At 38.3% G+C, this 20,740-nt stretch overlaps 1 protein-coding gene across 5 annotated transcripts in view; it reads left to right on the forward strand.

Moving 5' to 3' along the window:
* The window catches only part of BPGM (bisphosphoglycerate mutase), a 46,655-nt gene extending 33,058 nt beyond the window's left edge, over window positions 1-13,597 (forward strand). For 4 of the 5 annotated variants that reach the window (XM_007504344.3, XM_016426168.2, XM_056799717.1 and 1 more), the window contains exon 3: window positions 10,702-13,597. In XM_007504344.3, coding sequence (XP_007504406.1) covers window positions 10,702-10,880 — 179 coding nt within the window. In that variant the 3' untranslated portion in view covers window positions 10,881-13,597. The remainder of the gene's footprint in view (window positions 1-10,701) is intronic. The other variant, XR_008912308.1, reaches the window with a different exon arrangement.
* The last annotated feature ends 7,143 nt before the right edge of the window (window positions 13,598-20,740 follow it).

A 20,740-nucleotide genomic window follows, 5' to 3' on the forward strand; every position in this document is an offset into this window, starting at 1 on the left:
GGCAGAGCAGATGGATACAGCCCCTGGAGGACTTTATATGGTAGAAGAAGGAGGCCCAGAAGAGAGTGGGATGAAATTAGAAATCATCTAAAGGGCAGCCAGGTCTGGTTGCAAGGGTGGGGAGGAGACGTGAGTAAAGCTGCCTTTTGACATTTTAGTGGAATAGATTTTCATAAGCAGTCAAGTGTCACCTCCTATACAAAAAAACAACACTTACCTAATGGTGTGATAAAGTTTGATTAAGTATTCCTGTATGGGAATTGAAATAGAAACTATGGGAACCTTCAGCTCAGCAGTTTTATTTTACAGTTAAAACATTATACCATATAGAAAGGATTTCCTCCCTAAACACTCCCATCCCCAGCCTATCTTTATTACACAATCAAGGGTTGTAATAAGTATTTGTGTTCATTTTCAAGTCAGCTTGATTGGTTAACTTTTGCCAGACTATTCTCTTATCTTCAAAACAGGAAAATAGGATACTTACACTATAGTGTGTCCCAAGTCATGTCAAATATGTTGTAAATAGGCCATTTGGACATAGCTTTAAAAGGTTTACTTAGTGTTTTTATGTTTAACTTTTTTACTTAGAGCATAGTCATTGTGGTATGGTGGAAAAGGCATAGGCTGTTGGGGTCAAAGGAGTTGTTTTCAGCTCCTGGCTCTCATACTACCTGTGAGTCTTTGGGAAAGACTCTTCTCTAGGCCTCAGTTTCCACATTTGTAAAATGAGGTTTGCCTCTGAGCTTCCTTCCAAGGATACATCTGTGATTCTGTATCCTGTGGGGAAAAAAAATTCTCATCTTTAATTCATGCTACGTTAATTTAGAATTTAGAGTATAAACCCTGGGAAAGGGTGGCTAGAAAATATGAATTGATTTAAACATGATGGATCATGATTGCTCTACTCTCTTATCCAAAAGGATAAGGTAATAATACACATAATGCTTGGGTTTCTCTTGCTCAAAACCAAATCATTTCTTAGTCTTATTTCTTCTAGTCCTATGGCATCCAAGTTGAGAGAAGTTGAGCACATCATCTTTTTCCAACCTGATTTGAGTGGTTTTAATTTTATGAATGTTGTAAGCAGTTTCTTTTCTAAGACTATAGAAGAGTTGCAGACACACATTGATTGGTAGAAGAGTGTTACCAATACCAATGGTCAGAACAAAAACAAGAACAAAAAACCAGGAGTGATTTAAATGTCTTCCTCTTGAAGAGTCAGGAAAACCAGAGAAGACAAATAGAAGTCCTTTCACAGTAAGGCTATTTCTATCTGTTACTCTTCAGTGTTTAAAAAATTTATTTTAAAGTCATTTTTCATTTCTTAATTCTTTTGATGGCTAATTTTAAATTTTGCTTTCTCATTTCTTCCCTCTTCCAGAAATGGCTAAAAAATAGAATTTCCCTAACTTTAATCATAGCTTCTTAGATTAAATTGCATCTCAGGTGTGTGTTTCAATATATATGCATATTTGGCAGTTTCAAATAATTTGGGACTTGAAAAATTATTATTGCATAGAACACTTGCCTACTAGAGGCAAAAATGCCTTCCAAAAGGGAAATATTGTCTAGACAGCTAAGAAAAATTCACTAAAAGTAGAAACTGACAGGAAGGGAATAAAAAGGCTGTGTGTGTGTGTGTCCATTTCCTATCTAAAAATTTCACTTCTGTGAAGTTTTCTCTGGAAGAAAATTTTGTTGTTCTCCTCGAGCATTTTTAATGCTGTCACTTTTACTTTGTTCTTAGCCAACATAAAAACTGATCTTGCTTCTCCTTGTTAGGCTGGAAATTCCTTAGTCAGAAACGTTCTATATATTTTATTTTTTATTCTTATGGTAGATGATATGATCTTTTACAAATGACATTTAGCAAACTTCCTGGCTGGCAGAATTTCTACACGAGTGGTTATAGAACGATAAAAGGAAGATCATCTAGTCCAACCCCCTCATTTTACAGAGGAGGAAACTGAGGGTTAGAAAGTAAATATCTTGCACAAATAGAAAGTAATAAAGCCAGGATTCAAATCCAAGGTCTTGGACTCCAAAACTACTGCTGCTAGACTTTCCTTTTTCTTTCTTTCTTTCCTTTTTTAAACCCTTATCCTTTGTCTTAGTATCAATTTGAGACAGAAGAGTGGAAAGGGCAAGGGAAGTGCTCAGGGCCACACAGCTAGGAAATATCTGAGTCAGATTTGAACCTAGGTCTTCCTGACTCTCCAGGCCTATTGTTCTGTCCATTGTGCTATCTAGCTGCCCCTCTCTTGATACGTCAGAAAAATTAGATAGAAGTCTAGATGTTTCCCATTTCTACTCTTTAAGACTCTTAAAGGTTTTAAAGTCATTTTTCAACCATTTCAACCTCAGTCTCTGCCAGGTGCATATCTCCTAGGATAGGGACCATAATAATGAAAATAGGACTTCCATTTTTGAAGCTTTCCCAATTGCTCAAAGACTTCCTGCTCCACAATCAGGTGGGAAAGAAAGCTGCCTTCTGTCATGCTTTATCTTTCTCTTAGGTAGATGCTTAACTGACTGGCTTAATTTAGGATGATTTCTACTGAAGATAAAAAGAGATGAGTTTACATTTCTTTTTTCAAGAATTTAGTTTTTTACATGTTGATACAATTTTTAATCATTTTCTGACATTTTTCAAATCCATGTTCTCCTTCCTTCTCCAGAACAGCAGTTAATATGATGTATCTTGTACACGTGTTCTCATAAAATACATATTTCCATGTTAACCATGGTGTGTGAGAAGACCATATCACTTAAATTCATGAAGGTTAAGGAAGGTCTTATTCCCAAGAATATTATGACTCTAGAACAGTATACTGAAGAAGCTAGAATCTCTGCCTTGGTCCTAAAGGGCTTCCATTGGAAGATTCCCATCTGTAGGAAGATGTTAATAATACAGTTGGGCATTGAGAGAAGTGGTCAGTGCAGAAAAAGCTTCTATGTAGTAAAACTGTCTGGGGTTCTGGCACATGATTTATTGGTAACTTTGCTTTTGTTCTGGTTAATTATGAATTCTTTACAAAGAACAGCTTGTACAGCAAACATTTGCTTCTTTGGTCCCTGTCTCCTCAAATGTCATACTTTGCACGTATGATCATGGTGGCAGAGAGGGGCTGTGGAAGTCTACATTAAAACAAAACAAAATTAAAAACCCCTACCAGCTTGATTCCATGGCATTTGCATTGTAGGCAGAAAGGAAATTGTGTGCGTGTGCATGTGCACACGCATGCACTCGCATTGCTTCCTTGACATCACTCTAAAATACCTTTTCCCTACCTGAAAGATTCTCACCAATTAAACAAAGCCAGACCCTCCAGAATTTGTGGAGTCCATTCACAAACACAGATCCAGGAAGCAGGAGGAGGGAAGGTTTAGGGATTGGTTGTTGTTGGTTTTAATTTTTAATGACACTTCCTTCCTCATTCTGGGCAGCTTGAAACCTTATCCCTAAGTCCTTTGTAGAACTGAAAAATTGGAGGAAGGGACCTCAGGGCTTATCTACTTGGACCTCAATCCAAAACATGAGTCTCTTCACTATCTCTCTTCTAAATCATTGACTGATAATTGGCTGTCCAACTTCTGCTTAAAGACCTTCTGAGAACTTGTTAGCCTTTGGGGAGTTAATTCCCTTGGGGAGCAGCTCCAATGAAGCTTTTCTTTTCATCAATCTGAAATCTCCTTTCACCTTCCTCTTCAGGCCCCTCAAAGATAGGAAAGACAACCTACGATGACTTTTTGTCTAGCTAAATCTATCAAGTGCCTTTTGTTTGTTTCTTTGATTTTCCCAGTAACCCTGTGAAGGAGGTACTGCAGGAATTATATCTATCTTATTAAAAAGGAAACTGAAATTCAAAGGTGTTAAAGGATTTGCTTGGGGGCTCAGGGTAGGTGACTGAAGAGATTTGACTCCTGATCTCTTCTGACTTGGAATCTATTACACTATATTTTTTTAAATATTTACCTTCTGTCTTAGAATCAATATTAAGTATTGATTAAAAAAATTTAAACACAAAAACAAAACCTCCAAACTTGATACCATGGCATTTACATGATAGGCAGAAAAGTGAAGCATGTGTGTTTACATGTGTACATTGTCTCTTTGATAGTGTTATTAAGTATTGATTCTAAGGCAGAAGAGCAGTAAGGGCTATGCAATAAGGGGGAAATGACTTGCCCAGGGTCACACAGATAGGAAGTGTCTGAAGTCAGATATGAATCCAGGTTCACCCAACTTCAGGCCTGGCATTATATCCACTATGCTGCCTAGCTGTGCCCCCCCCCCCAACTCCCCAATACACTACTCATTATGCTTTGTTGCTTTCTGTTCCATTATAACAACATTACTTGGAAGCCCCATAAAGTGGATTTTTGTGATGGATATTTGCCTACGTAATAATCTTGATTTAAATTGGTTGAATCAAGTTTTTGACTGGGTTACTCCAGCTTTCTGAAATCTGACCACTGACCTTCTTCGGGCCATAAATTGAGACTGGATTGAAATGATCAACCTAAGATGTATAAACATGAGCAACTACTGGACTATAACTCTTCTGAATTTGTCCTTTTTGAATCTTAGGCACTCAGCACCAGTTGACTCATTAACCAGTTTGCGTGTCTTAAATATTTATAAGCAATTAGTTTGCTGCTCTGCGTGTGTGGCTGGAGTCATTTAATTGGAATGGAAAGTCTGCTGTTCATTGGAAATGTTTTTGTGTGATTGTTGAACTTAAGTTCTTTGCTGTCCTTGTGCGTGATGGATACCACTAGAAATTTAATAAGGAAGTATTATTACATTGCTATGTATTTATTTTTTAAATTTCTTTGGTTGTACTTTACATCAAAGCTGGTATTTAAATATATAATATAGTATGTTAGTGCTTTAGAGTAAGAGTGAAAATTATGCTGTTGAAATCTTTTACTGATTAAAACAATATCTAATTGGATCATGAGACTTATGAATAGAGTGCTTTTGGCTCTCTCCTTCACCTTGATATTTGGGAGCTTGTGAAAAAGAGTATTTATAGACTCTGTTTTATGTGCTATTCAGCTAGAAAGACAACACGGTTTAATGTTTAGAGTGCCAGACTTGCAATCATAAGGAGCTTGGTTCAAATCTTTCCTTTGAGACTTATTGACTAAGTGGTCAGGGGGCAAGCCCTTTGGGTCCTCCAGCTTAAGATTCAGAAGGATTATCTACCAAAATGGGTGAAAATCTGTGCTCCGTACTTAGTACTGTGGAAAGAGTGCTGGATTTGGAATTCTAAGACTTGGGTTCAACATCTGGTCTGTCTACTTATTTCCTGTGTGACTTGATTTCTCTGTGCCTCAGTTTCCTTAACTATAGAATCAGAATGTTGGACTCGATGACCCGAGATCTGTTCTAGCTGCAGATCTGACTATACCTCTATCTCAAAAAGCAAAGAGCCTTGATATACATATGGTTTTGTGTGATAGGTTCAGGCCAGTTTGTTTCATTAAAACTTGCTATCACTACAGTCATGGACTATCACACCTCACAGGAGTCCCCCTTTCCTGTAGTACCCCTTTCCTGGACACACACTGTACTCCCAACCTCATGGCTATTTGTTACAAGCAGAGACAAGGTACTAGTAGAACAGTCTGAGCAAAAACTAGATGAATTAACAAACATTGTGGGTTAATCTTTTCCTTAATAACTGCTTGCATTCCTATAGCACCATAAGGTTTACAAAAACTTGGCCCCTCGTATCTTTGTGAGTTTCTAGGGAGAGTCGTCTCCCGACCCCTGGCTTTCTAATCCTGGGGTAGATAGCAAACGGTGACTTCTTGTAGGTATCCCAACGCCATTCAGGATAACCTGGAGCTAGATAACTCACTACTCCTCTCCTCAAACCTCCCTACTTATGATTTCTATTCTTTAGGGAAAGGGCTAGAACTTTTGTGGTTTTTGTTTGTTTTTCTAAAAGCCTTATTTTCTGCCTTAGTAACACCTCTAAGAAGCACAAGGGTTAGGCACAGAGTTAAGTGACTTGCACAGGATCACACAGCTAGGAAGTGTGTGAGGACACATTTGAACCCAGGTCCTCCCAACTCTAGGTCTGAGGCTCTGCCCTATCTGCCCTAGAAAAAGGGGAGGGGGCGTCTTAACCTTTTATGTATCATGGGCCTCTTTAGCAATTGGGTGAAACCGAGGGACCCCTTTCTGAAAAAACTATTTTAAGTGCTTTAAAAATACATAGGATTACAAAGGAGATGAGTGATGTTGAAAGTTTATATTGAATATATAAAAATTATCTAAACAAGTTATTATTTGTGTTATATGTTAATGTGTTATATATAACATGTCAGCAAACTATTTTATATCATATGTTGTATATTATTTAAAACAAATTCACAGGACCTAGGCTAAAGAATACTTAATCTAGATAGGAGAATGGGTATAAGCACTTTCGTAGATGGTCTTACACTCTTCATAGTAGTCTCAGAAAAGGTTAAGTGCACAATTGGGTCATGTGGCACATAGACCAGCCTAGGGCTCACTGTGTAGTCAGCACAAATGGTTTCCATCCATGCTCACTTCTTTTCCCCTAAAGTGATTATTTCTTATTGGGTAAACAGAAACGAGCATATTCTGCCATTTTTGACTAGTCAGGATTGAACACTTGTCTTCCATTTGGTCCTGTTCTACCTCCAAAGGTCTAGATCTCTTTAAATTGCTCTGATCCTTTCCCTCACAAATGAGAAGCAATATTTTGAGCAAGGACTTGTGGTTAGTCAATGGCAGAACCAATTGTAGAACCCAATAGAGAGCTCTTTCCCTCATAGTATGTAACAATAAAGCTTTGTTTCACTGACCTTTTGGTTTTAATGGTGGTAATTTGTTTATAGGTTAGAGGAAACGACATAGAATCAATCTTTCTTTCAGTCCATAGCTGCCTACCTTCTCTCCAATATCCTGCAGATTTATTTTGTGGTTCCAGTATTTTCCACCCAAATATTCTTCCTGCCTTAACGCACCTTTAAATGGCTCTTCTCATGCCAGCTTTCCATCTTCTGTCCTGTCTCTTGCAAGTAATACCAAAAGCCTGTCTTTACTTTGAAGACATCTACTGTAGCAGATTGAAGTCCTTTTAATTTATCAAATAGTTGTTGAGCATCTACTCTAGGCCAGCTGTGGTGGGGGATAGAAGACCTAGACCCTGTCCCTGTCAAGATTAGTCATCAGAACATCAAAAGATGCAGGTTAGAAAGTGAAAATACAAGGAGAAACAGGGTTCAGATAAAGAAGGGGATTACATCTGGCCAGGAGATTTGAACAAAGGCTTCATGAAGGTGGCATTTGGAGCTGGGCCATGAAGGACAAGAATTCTAGAATTTAATAAATAGGGCTTAAGAAGGTGAGGTAGATAGAACAGCAAGAGCAAAGGCAGAGGTGGCCAAGTGTGCCAGGACGTTTTCAAGAAACAACACTTGGTTCATTTTAACTAGATCATAGAGAGGGGAGGGATGGGAGAAAAGTGGGAAGGACCACGAATACTGGTTTGATGAAGGGATTTTCTTCTTCATTTAGTTGGTAGGGTGAGGGGCTTTGGAAGGTTGGTGGGGGGTGCATTATTTCATGGGATGGGCAGAGACCAGAGGCTTGGTGGAAGATGGACCCACAAAAGGTTTCTTGGGAAAGGGTGAAATTGAGTAGTAGGAAAAGATCAGGTAACTGGAAAAAACAACCACAAAGCTTCAGGTGATTCAAGAAACTCATCTGGACATCCATTTTCCTCTCTTTAAGAACGTTTCCCTCTAAGAGCTGACAGCCTCTGTCTGTCTACCTGTATATGTAATATACAGACGTGTACTCACATGTGTATATTTTGCATGTTCAGCATAGTAATTCCAGGGATGGAGATGGCTCTAACAGACTCTATTGGACTATAACATTCTCTAATTTTCAGTTCCACTAAAGCTGCTTTTGGAGGTGGGGATTGCAAACAGAAGAGACCAACATCAGTTAACAGAGTTCTTGGCACCTATTAAATAAAAGACAGGATCTCCAAAAGGATATAAATATTTGTTGGTGGGTCCTGGCAAGCTTTAACAAGAAAGTACTTGCTAATGAAGCATAAACACGAGCATGCCAGAGACTTGGCATCCTTTCAGTTTGGTGTAGGGATTTTTGGTTTTGTTGTTAGAGGACAATCAACAAAAACCTAGAACAGCCCTGCAGTTCCTGGAAAACTGTCAAATGTTCTGCTTAGGGGCTAATCCTCCAAGAAGAAGCTTATTCCATAGCCCTAGAGAGTTAGGACTGTCTTGCAGAAGGATCCTGGCTCAGAGAAATCCCCAGAATTTACCCAACCTGAAGAAGAGTTATGAGTTAGAAGTGGGACCTCCTGTGTCTGATCTAAGTGCTAGTCACCCCTTCCCTCTCCAAACTTAACCTGTCTTTGTGTTTTGGGGAATTTTTTTTTTCTTATTGGAGGGAATAAAATGAAATACTAGATCCTGCTTTTTGTTTAACAAACAAAGGATGAATGAAGGATAGATATCAGAGAGAATTAAAAGCAAAAGCATATATTGTAGAGATGAGGCAATTGCAGCCCAACCTAGATGGTGCCACCCACAGTAGATAAAACACCAGGTCTGGAGTTAGGAAGACATGAGTTCTAATCCAGCCTCAGCCAATGAGCAAGCCACTTTACTTTTATTTGCCTTGGTTTCTTTCTTTGTAAAACGGGGATAATAATAGCATCTTCTCAGGACATCAAATGAGATAATAATTGGGGAGTACTATGATTTTTTTCTGTTGTTATTTGGATTAGATAGATTGAAAGGATTACGTCCCTTTCAACTCAAGTTCTGTACTTTTTTCCCATAATTAGTCATGGCAATATAATAATATGTATGTTCACATAATAATACCTGATCATATAATAATAGCTAATATTTACAGATCATGGTAAGGTTTGCTTATATATCTAGGAAATTTTATTTATTTATTAAATTTATTATTTTATGTTATATATAAATATATAATTATATATTATATGTGTATATAAATATATTAAAATATATATTATATGTATAAATATATAATATGTAATATTATATATTATAATTTATTTAATATAGGAATATATTATCTCATTTGAGTCTTAAAATAATGCTGAGATAACATACTATTATTGTCCCTAGTTAGCAGGCGAGGAAACTGAGGCTATGAGAGATTGACTTACCTAAGATTATGTAGCTAGTAAGTGTCTGAGGCCGAATTGGAACTGAGATCTTCCTGACTCCAAGGCCAGCACTCTTTATCTACCATGTCACTTTCTACATGAGGTATATCCTGGTGGGGCCTCCTAGTTCTACCAAGTCACCTTATGTTTGTCTTGTATTTAGTTATAGGTATGAACTATATGTCCCTTGATAGATTATAAACTCTTTGCAGGCAGAAACAGTTTTGCTTTTTTTGTTTTTGTTTCCAGTTCTGGGCACACAGTGAACATTTAATAAGTGCTTATAGAATTAACATGTACTTTTGAATTCCTTTATTAAATAATTCTTTATGTTATAGTAGTTAAATCAAGTGTTTAGCTTTTTACTTGTAAATTTTCCCCATCTTCCTCCTTTCCTTTTTGTTCTAATACCCATGGGGGTATCCTCATCCCCAGATGCAAAGATGAATTGCCTAAAGTGACTGGTATGTACCCAGGGAGGAAAGTTCATGCTTGGCAAAGTCTGGGCCAGGGTATTCCAGGCCCCATCGGTGTTGGAAATACCAACCACATTCCTACCAAATGAGCCTGTGCTGTAGGGACATCAGAGGAAGAGATCTAATTTTAGTAATACCCCCAGAGAACTAGGGCAACATTTGGCTCTGATAATTTTTTCAAATGTACTACTATATATAGAAGAAAAAGGAAGTGAGAGAAGAGAACCCTGGCCTTCAGATTTCTAAGGGGGAGGATGAAGGAAGGCTTCCTGAAGGAAACACAATCTACACATTTACATATAGAAAGACCACCCACCCTAAGGTCTTAGATTTAGACCTGGAAGAAGACCTAAGAGGACATCAGATGAAACCCCTTTATTTTACAAATGAGGCACCATCTCAAAGTCATAAAGGAAAGAATTGTCATTAGAACCCAGGCCCTCTGACTCCAAATCTTAAGCTCTTCCTTTAAAAAAAATTGCATTTTTATTATTAACTTAAACAACAAAATGAACATGAACATGAACACACACAAATGAACATTTCCACATAGAAAAATGTGTATGTGATTGTACAAGAAGTTGACTGTCTTTTGCATATAGCTTGTTTTTCCTTTAAAAATACATAAGAAATTCATTGTGTAACTTTCAAAACTTTTCTGTTTGTCTATTTTCACCAGATTCTTTCCAAAGTGTTCTGAGGAGGAACAGATGAACAAAATGTCAAGTTTACTCTCATAAAACGTAGATGGAACTTAGGAGAGTATATGTAATTTTATTTTCTCTCATGTGTTTAGTCTTTAATTCTCTCCAAGTCTTTGTGCGCAGGGACTGGTTTATATTTGATTTGTGCCCTCATAATCCCTAGATTATGAACTCCTGCCAGGTACAGAATAAGGGGCTCCTTAAATGTGGTCATTTTTACTTTATATTTTTTTTTCAAGCCGAATCTGCCTATTTTTTAAAGTACTTCCTTGCTCTCTTCTCCTTGTCCTATAGGCATCTCAGATGATGACATTATCAACATCACTCTCCCTACTGGTGTCCCCATCCTCCTGGAGCTAGATGAGAACCTCCATGCTATTGGCCCTCATCAATTCCTGGGCGACCAAGAAGCCATCCAAGAAGCTATCAAGAAAGTGAATGATCAAGGAAAAGTGAAGCAAGCCGTAAAATAAAATAACTACTGACTGGATAAAAGTTGTGGGAAGGTTCTGTAGTGTGGGGCAGATACTAAAATGTGTTCTTTTTGTGTATGAAGTTGAATTAACCCAAAATTGAGCATTGAGCAGGCAGACTATGGGGTGCAGCCTATTTGATGATCTTAAGACAAACTGGCAAATAGGTGGGGCTTTGAGCATTATCAAAAACCTCTGATAAGTTAGTGACGGATATAATTTGTAAGTGAGGTTGAGACATTCTGATACAATATCTTTGGGAAGCTTTGTGCCTCCTTCCATTCAGTTGGGGTGTAATTCACTTTCCCATGCACTAAATTCTTTCTGAGATTGCACTATGGGGTATTAGAAAATGCACTGCACCTAAGAATTATTTATTATCAGATTTTTTCCCCCTTCTCCATAAAGGAATGGGTGCTCTGATTTATTTAAGACCAATGACTCATTGACAAGGAAAAATCTTTTTTTCCCCCCTCATAAAACTATGCCCTCTAGTTTTAGTGTTCAGCCCAAAAACTTCCTTTGTTTGGTATTTGGTAAAATTCCCTTTGGCCACTGAAGTTTTCAGAGCATAAATAACTAGAATATTTCATGCTCTGATTATTTTTCCCTCCCTTCCTTGAATTCTTGGGATCTAAAAGATTGGGACAAAAATCTGTCATAAGGAGTAGCTTAGACTAAAAGAAAAGCACATAGCATGTGGGTTTCCCCTCCTTAGTTGACTGTTACCCCAAGTGTAACATTCAACTAAAAACAGTTGGTTTTGTGCCTTTTTGTGATCTGTTCCATTAGATTTAAAACCCCTCCTGTAACACTGGAAAAGAATTGGGCTCATTTCAGTGTCTGGGCACTACTGAGTTTCCTATTTAACAAAATAAAATTTAAAGACTGTGAAGACCATATGGTGACTGTTTGCAGTCAAGGAAAAAATATAAGTTGTGTCTGTCATGTAACACCAGCATAAACTAAGAGAACTGACTATAGTACAGAGCCCACTGCAAGGGGCAGGGGGTTTCCTTTACTTTTTCTGTCCCTCCCTCTGCCCCCCCCCTCCTTTTTTTTCTGTGTTTCTAGGGCCTCAGACTTGATTCTTAGCCAGTTTTTGAAATCTTATCTCCTAAGGCAGTGATTTAGTTACTGGACACTTTTTGAAAGTTATTTTTTTTTTAATAGTGAGCTCACCACTGACCCCATGAAGTTGACCTTTGAGATCCAAGGGCATCACAGTAATTGTAGTTTCCATGATAGGTGATTTTCTCAACGAGGAGAGGAGTGAGCTGTCCATAGAGGATGTTTGAGGCTGAGCATTTTCTTAGGGCTAGGTTACATCTGAGGACATTTTGGAGGTCTACCAGTTATAATTTCTTTGTAAACTCAGAGAGGAGGCAGTATTTATTCCATTACATGAAACTACCCTGGAGTAAAATCTATGCAGAAAAGTGATGAAGATTTAATAAGTCACAACATCCTTGACAGAAGTCTATGTATTTAGTCAAAGAAAGCTTTATGATGGTGGTGTTTTTTTAGAGTGATCTTCAGATACACAAGGTTGAGCATCCTGACAGACTAGGCATGTGTTTTCTGTATCTTTGGAGGCCTCTTTTTTTAGTTGCAATAAAGAGAGATTCTCTTTTCCTAGAGAGGCTGATATTTCATGTAAACACTGAGGTTGCCAAGGGCCTTTAGCAGGATCAGCACCTGTTTCTTTGCTTGTAGGGAACACACGAGGGGAATTTCCTATAGGATAAAAAAAAATCTATTTTGTGTGTGTAAAAATATATACTTCTCAATTTTCAGTGTTAGATGTGACCACTCTTTAGATGGAGATCAGTCAGAATACTAGGGGAGTTTTCCCACTGTGTTTTATCCTTCATGCCATCCTTTGGATCTTAAAAGCCTCTTCATTTGACCTGAGCTTAGAGAATGGCTTTTGAGCCTTTAACTTATCCAAGCTAGCTGAAACATGAACCCTTTGAATATAAGATGGAAGGAGGAGCCCAAGCAAATCCCCCCATTTAAAAAAAAAACTGAAACTCTTTTTTCTTTACCCTTTTGAGAGAAGATAAACTTTTGTGAACAAGGAATTTGCCTCATCCTCAAAGCAATAGTTTTCAGCCTGTATTCTGTTTTGCCTTAGCAGAGGGTGATGCCAATTTTGGGGAAATTGACATAGAAAAATTCTGTTTCTTGGGCAATGTGAACTAGTTCTAAAAACAGGCTCATGCAGTTATACCGAAGCAGCCAAATTAGAAGGGAAGGATCAAATGGCTAAACTGAGGCATCAAGAATTAATTTTTCCATCCTTTTATCACCTTTGGTTGTCTTTACCCCCTTTAATGTTTGGCAGAAACGGGGAGGCTGATTGCTTGAGGTGGGAGGGGGGAGCATCTTGACATGTAGTAGACTCATCACCCTCAGCAGCATTTGAAAACTTTGCTATGCTTATAGGGATTTATTCTAACCATTCTTTTAAAATGTGTGGCTGAGAAAAATAAGGATTTTAGTGGATTGAAGTGGAATGATCATTTTCCCCCTTCTGTTTATTTTCCTTCCCTCCTCCTCTATTCCAGAAACTTCTTCAGTGTATTCCAGAGTAGTCAATAGAAGAGAACCTTTAGTCCTTCATGTGAGATAGGAGAGTGGGGGCAGTTGTGTTCAGTGTTATGTTTGATAATGTTACTTTTGGCTCATTAAAAGCAAATTCATTTTCCCCATCATCTTTAAGGTGTGTGTGATTTGGCTGTTGCCAACTTCCTCCTTCTTCACTTGGTACACAATCGCCCCACGGGTCATTCCTCTCATCTCCCATCATGATGGTTGCCCCCACCAGGAGCGCCATGTTGGCACAAAAGTGCCTCTCACTATGCTATGAGGGGAATTTAAACCACAGCATTCCAGGAAGGACCTCAAACAGAGAAACAAGAACACTTTTTCATTATCCAGCCTCCTCTTCTTCTAATGGAGTCATTTTGGCAAAATTTAAGCATCGGAAGCATCACTTTCTCCACACTTGGTAAAGGGCTCTTTCCTGAAGGCTAATCGAGTCATCTCTAACCTTTTAAAGTCTTTGCTGTGCCAGGAAAGGGCACTGTAGGTTCCCTCTGTTTGAGAGGAAAGGAGTGGCTCACAAGCGTGAGGAATCACTAGGACAATTCTCTTTCACTGGGAACGCCCTCGCTGTAGTGGTCACAGTTCGAGATGGACTCACATCCTCCTTCCACTGGTTTGACTTTGTATGGTAAAGTTCTCTTATGAAGTAATGATCTCCAAGTAGCCAAGAAAAGCTCACTTAACACATGTTCATGCAAGCTGAAAAGCATCTTTTTTTTTTTTTCCTGGAAGATTATGGGCTAGATGCTGAAAAGAGGTTATGGGTAAGGAAAGAATCTTAAGGGATGATGGATTTTCCAAAACATCACTTAGTCTTGGAATATAGACGATGATGATGACCTGCATACTCCCCACCCCAATTGACTCAGATCAGGAATTGTGAGGTAACAGGATACAACTTAAATGCTCTAAGAGAACATTGTCAAGTATTCAATCACATATTTGATAGGAAGTGGAAAGCTTTGACAAAAAAAGGAAAGTAACTTTTAAAATATAAACTTTTATGGCATCTCAACAACTTGCTATGCGGTCTGAAGAAATTCCAGAGCCTGGGGTAAAATACTAGTAACCTAGCACATTTTGGGATGATGTGACTTAAAATATAAAAGATTAAAAGATTCACATTAAAAGTTGTGGTCTACTTCAAGACTGACCTTTTAAAAAATCTTGACTATACGCTAGGCATGGGACAAAATGCTGACAACAGGATAAGAAACAATGTTTTCGAACAAATTATTAAGCGTTTACATTTCATTTCATGGTCATATCTATCACTGGGGTTCTAGTTTGTCTTTTGTAGACGAGAAGATCGAAGCATAGAAACCTTTGTGATGAGACTCCCATGGGAAATGCAAGCAGTCCACCTTCGTCACATTAGTATGTTCATGCAATATATTCACTTCTTCCCTGCGTCATCCTAAGGTACTTTCAGATTCCCCAAATAGAGTTTCAACACTTGGCTTCACTTAAGGGCACCTGAAAATGCTGAGTGGTGTGATGTAATGGATAGAAAACCCAGAAGGACTTGGGTTTAAGTCTTGTCTCTGACACTAACTGTATGACCCTGAGAAAACCATTCACCCTTTGGTAGCTCCCTAAGAGCAAGGTTTCTCCCTAAAGAATTATTTTACAGTGGATATAATGATATGCCATATTTTAAGGTTTCCCCAAAGAAGAAAATATTTTCCCCAAATTTTGATATGTCATTTACCTGTTTGTGGGCATTCCTACAATTAAAGCCTAACCTTAGTGTCCCAATAGCAAAATTCCTGTTGTTTCCTGCTTTTAAGAATATTGAAGCTATAGAGAACTGAAAGTGCTTTAGAATGAAGCTAATTCTTTATAATATATTACATGTACACACACACACAGCTTGATGGCAATCTAGAAAATGGCATCAAAGCATTTTTCATGAACCTTCAACGAGATGGAAACTATCTGCTAGCAAACATTGGCTAACATCCTCCAATGAGCAGCTGTGGTCCTTTGCAGGGGTTGATCCCCCACAGAATCCCTTCTTTGTCCTTTGTAGGAGAGCTGTGGTCAAAGCTTCAAAGTGAAATGCTTGAACTGACAGGCTGGAAAAGACATTCATGTGAGTGGGGAACCATTGTCATGAGAGGAGTCTTCCTTCCTTTGATGTTATGTCCACCCAAGTATGGGGACTAATGTAAATGGTGCTTTCTTCCTCTCCTCTCCCCATTTCTCCTCCACAAAAGTAGCTCCTACCTTTCAAATTAGCTCAACAAAACTAACCTGGCTTAATGGGTGAGTACTTGGAGTTGTTAAAGCTGGGATTGGGTTTGGGGACTGAATGGAAAGCAGAGAAACAAGCTGTGAGAGCAAGTTGTCCAAATGGGAAATTTTTGACCCATGAGATTATTTAGAAATAAATTGGCACTGCCTCCCAGTTGTGAGGTTGTGATTGGTTGACTGGTTGTAAAGATCAAATGAGAATGCATTTTCAGATGTTTTAAGCACTAATACTAATTTCTAAATCATTGGTTGCTGCCACCATCCTTCTAGCCTCTCACCAGGAAGAACTGGAACACCAGTAGTATCAGTCTATCCATGGTGATGTCCAGATTTTGTGAAGGTGAAAAGAAACCATCATCCCCCACAAAATTAAAGAGACACCGGCTCCAGATTTCTCTTCTGTCCAGAGGCACATGATGGTACACTTGCAAATCTCTTCCTCCCTTCCCTTTTCTTTATAGGTAGCAAGAAGGGAATGTGAAAGAGAAAGACAGAGACAGAGGGAAAAAGAAAGGAAGAGAAAGACAACAAAATCCAACCTTCCTCTGGAACCAGCTAAAATGAGATTATTTATGAGAAGCAAATGCCCAATTGAGACATCTGCTAAGAAAGACAAGGCAAGCTGAAGTCCAACATCTTATGCTACCAAAATACAGAATTGAATTGCATAGAAAAACGATTACTATATGAATATCCAGGAACTCCTTTGGCAAAGATGAATTATTTTGTAATCTTATGCATCTATTTCTATAGACAGACACTGGAGGTCAGTGTTCAGTCAGAAATGCCTTCTCATATTTAGGGCAGAAGTAGATTTGCCTTGAGTTTAGTGACAGTATTAAAAAGAATATTTCCTTAAAATCTTGAAAAGCACATGTTGATGTTTGTCTCATCCTGCTTTCCCAGGGCAAATCCCTAAATGTATGAGTAACCTGAAGGGAGAAGACTTCTTACTAAGGATTCTGGGAGCACAGATCTGGTTTTCATGAGTGTTTTGGTGAAGCTCTCTGTGCACCGTCAATGCTGCTATCTCCTGCTTCCCATGAAAGAAGGCACCAGTTGTAGAGGGGAGCCTTTCTTCAGTTCTTACAGGCATACCAGATAAAGGTTAACTTGTGTTAGCTTCCTGTTCTCATGACAAATCCTCCCAGATTTGTTTTCTAATTTAGAGAAAGCTCATTGGCTCCTTCTGAGCATTTCTTTAGGGCAAAAATACTTTGTGTTTTAGACTCTGATGAAGTCTCTTCTCAGAATAATGTCTTTAAATGCATAAAATAAAGTATATAGGATTACAAAGGAACAATTATGTTGATATTTTTAAAAAACAAGTTCTTGGAGTCCAGATTAAGAATCTTTTCTCTAGGAAAAATATACTAAAACAATGATCAAAGTATCATAGATTAAGATCTAGAGAGAACCTTAAGAGGCCATTTAGTCCAAACCTTCCATTCTACAGATAAGGAAATCAAGGTTTAAAAAGGTTAAATGACTTGCCCAGGACACACAGGTAGTGTCAGAGATGAGATCTGAACTTGTATCTTCCCAATTCCAAGATTAGCACTCTCTCCACTAAACATTCTGACTTCCAACACATACTCCCAAAATATGGTGAAAAGAGAGTCTTTTTTTTTGTAGGGCAGGATGAGATGAGGATTGAGGAATTTCTGGATTTTTCTGTGCCTTCACATTCTTCAGTCGAGCCCTGGCTAAGGCTGTCTTATAGATGAAGAGCAATAACCAAGGAGCAAAGAAATAAAATTTGACTCAGTGAAAGGCAAAAACCACAAAGAAGTTGCCTCAAAATGCTGCAGCTACTCCTTGCATTTCTGACCAAGTTTTTAGGTGGTGTGATAAGTAATTCTTGTCACTGTCATCATTATTACCACCATTATCTCATTGTTAACACTACTATTTTGCTTCTTCCCAGACATAAAGTCAGCTTAAGAAAAGCAATGTGGCCATCTAAAATTGAACAGCTATGTTTTCTGCTGATGAGTTGTAACAGTGATGAGGAGCGATCGAGATGACATGTATACAGCAATGTTCAAACCTTAGAATGCTATAAAAATGCTAGTTAGTAGTAGTAATAGCTGTACTCATTATGAGCTGCAGAAGAACTGACGGCAAGAGGAGCCAGAGAGCTACAATGTCTTCCCACCCCCCTTTCTTTCTGTTAGCCGTGTTTCTCCTTCCAGAAGGGAGAAACATATTTGTTTCTCTTCCTTTTCTGTCCCACCCTTGATCAAGCCTCATTTTGGGGGAGTCAGAACCAGCTGGCTAAGCCTGACTTCAATTAAAAGCCAAATACAGTAATTATATCATAAGGAGTGAAGAAACCCACAAGCATACACGGAGACAAGGAGTAGGTGGGCTCTTCTCTTTTGGTTTACAATTGATATATTTCATCTGGCTTTATTTAAAGCCGTCCATCCATGGTTCTCTGCTGATAGAGATGGACGAGGATAAAAAAACAACCAACATTGTTCCACGTGATTGGTATGAGGTAAAGACCATTAGCTGGGAGCCAGGACACCTGGGCTCTCATCTTAGTTTTGTGACTAATAACAAGAGCTTGCTTTTCTATAGCACTTTGTTTTCAAAATCTTTTCTAGATATCATCTCCATTGATCTCCATGATAATCTTATGTTTCCATTTTATTTTTTGTATTTTTGAATAGTTTTTTATGTAAATATGTTATAAATAATAAATATAATTAAATATAAAATAAAATAAACAGGATTATAAAATATCAATATGATGTAAACTGTATTAACATAATAATAAATATAATAAAATATATTTTAAAAATTCTGGCTTTAATACCATCTGAAGTAAGCATTTCAATATACACAATTAGAGCAGAAAGGATTGAACGTGAAACAGAATATCATTTATCATTGTATACTATATATAATCTTTATACATGAGGAAATAGAGATTAAGAAGAAGCTTGCCCAACATGACAAAATGATGTCAGTGGTATAATCAGAACCCAAGTCTAGCACCATACTGCTTCTAGCTGTATGATCTCAGACATCTCATCTCCCCTGCCTGAGCCTCTATTTCCTTACCAACAAAATTAAAAAAAAATGAACAGCAATTAATTAAAACTGGGTGGGCTCCAAAGTTCTCTCTCATTTTATAGTCTTCTCAGTTTCCAGGAAGATGTAACAATCCTTAATTGCTTAATAAACATCAAAGGTGGAGATAGCCATTACTCACACCTGCCACAGCCAAATGGCAGACCAGACTACATTTCTTTTCCAGTTCTCAGGATCATCTCAAAGGAGTTGACACCAGGGAAAAAGAGAGTGGCGTAGGGGTGGGCTGTCTCATTTATGTACCTACTCAATTCCAGCTCAGCAGTCTTTGAGCCATGGGAGCTACACAGCCAATTAGAAGACTTCATCATTACAGAACAAGGCTCTGAGTCATGTATTTGCTCAGACTGAAATCAGGTAGAGGATATCTGCTCATGCTTCAAGGACTCCTCAGGTTAGGCATTCATGCTCCACTCAGGATTTCTTCAAGATCAGTTTATTTAAAAAAAAAATTAAACCTTTACCTACTGTCTTAGAATCAGTACCATGTATTGGTTCTGAAGCAGAGGAAGGGTAAGGGCTAAGCTATGGGCGTTTAAGGGACTTGCCCAGGGTCACACAGCTAGAAAGTAGCTGAAGTCAGATTTGAACCCAGGATCTCCTGTTTCTAGCCCTGGCCCTCAATCTACTGAGCCATCTATCTGCCTCACTAGAGATCGGTTTATAGTTGATCTGGCTGTTCCTATAAACTACAGACTGACTTATTTGTCTTCCATAATAATCTTGGGACATATTAATAATAGAATCTGGTGACATATAGATGGCTGATAGTTGGCTGATTCTTCTGTATCATGGGGAGCTTTTTTCTGTGTGGAGAGCCTGGTTAGCCAGTGATCACTCAAAACAATTCCTCACATTTTGCAGATTGCTAGAAAGTTTACAGTGTCCATTATGACAAATCTGGGAGATGGCTGATGCATTATTCTTGTATTACAGATGAGCTAACTGAGTGCCTATCTTAAGAATAAAGAAGATGTCAAGCTCAGAGAAATTGTCAGAGCCAGCTCAGTTCTTTTGTCTCCAAAATCAGTGTTCTTGCCACTTCCACATCCTGCACAAACACTTTTTGACCCTCTCTTCTGCCTTCTCTTCATGAGAGTGTTTATATAGAAACACTGACATCCTTCACTTTGGATCATACTGTAGACTAGCTGGAGGCACAAGCCCACAAGGTTGTGGGTAGCCCTCAGGTCAAACTTCAGAAGTGGAGCTAAGCAGCATCCTTTGGGCTTAGAGAAGGTGGGGAAGTTGGGGAGTTTATCCTTTGTAATCTGTAAAAAAAATAATAATTCGGAATCCAATGCCCTGGACCTAAGAAGTCAAGTGACTTGTCCAAGGTCTCAAAGGGAAAAGGTGAAAGGATCTCTGACTAAGTTCATTAAAAAAACAAACCCAAAACTATTTCTACTCTTTAAAGTCTATTTGGGTAATCTTGGGAAAATTCCTTAAGCTGACTGGAACTCAGTTTCTTGGTCTATATAATGAGGAGATGAGACTGGATTCCTCTCTGTAGTTCTTTCTAGTCCTGATACACCCCATTCCCCACTTACTATGAGACCAGGGCAGATCTGTTAAAGATAGATAAATGTTGCTGGTTTGACCACTTTCTCTCCTTTCTTCTACATTGTAGTTAAACACTGGCCTTGTTTAAGTATCTGACTGTGACCTGGAAGTGTATCATACATACGCTTTTCAGACATTCAGAATTTCAGCATTTCTTTCCCAGGAGTTTCAGTCCTCAAACCTAAAGTTTCCTTTAGGAAAGGGGAGTCTGCTTTCCCCTTTTCCCCATGTTCCTCCTCTTCAAGTTGCCTGCATTATATGTTTATTGGGAGTCTTATTTTTTCAGAACTAAGGTTAAGTAGCTTTACTTGGGGGGGAAAAGCCTCCAT

Source organism: Monodelphis domestica, chromosome 5 (genome assembly GCF_027887165.1).
Source record: "Monodelphis domestica isolate mMonDom1 chromosome 5, mMonDom1.pri, whole genome shotgun sequence".
Classification (NCBI taxonomy): Eukaryota; Metazoa; Chordata; class Mammalia; order Didelphimorphia; family Didelphidae; genus Monodelphis; species Monodelphis domestica.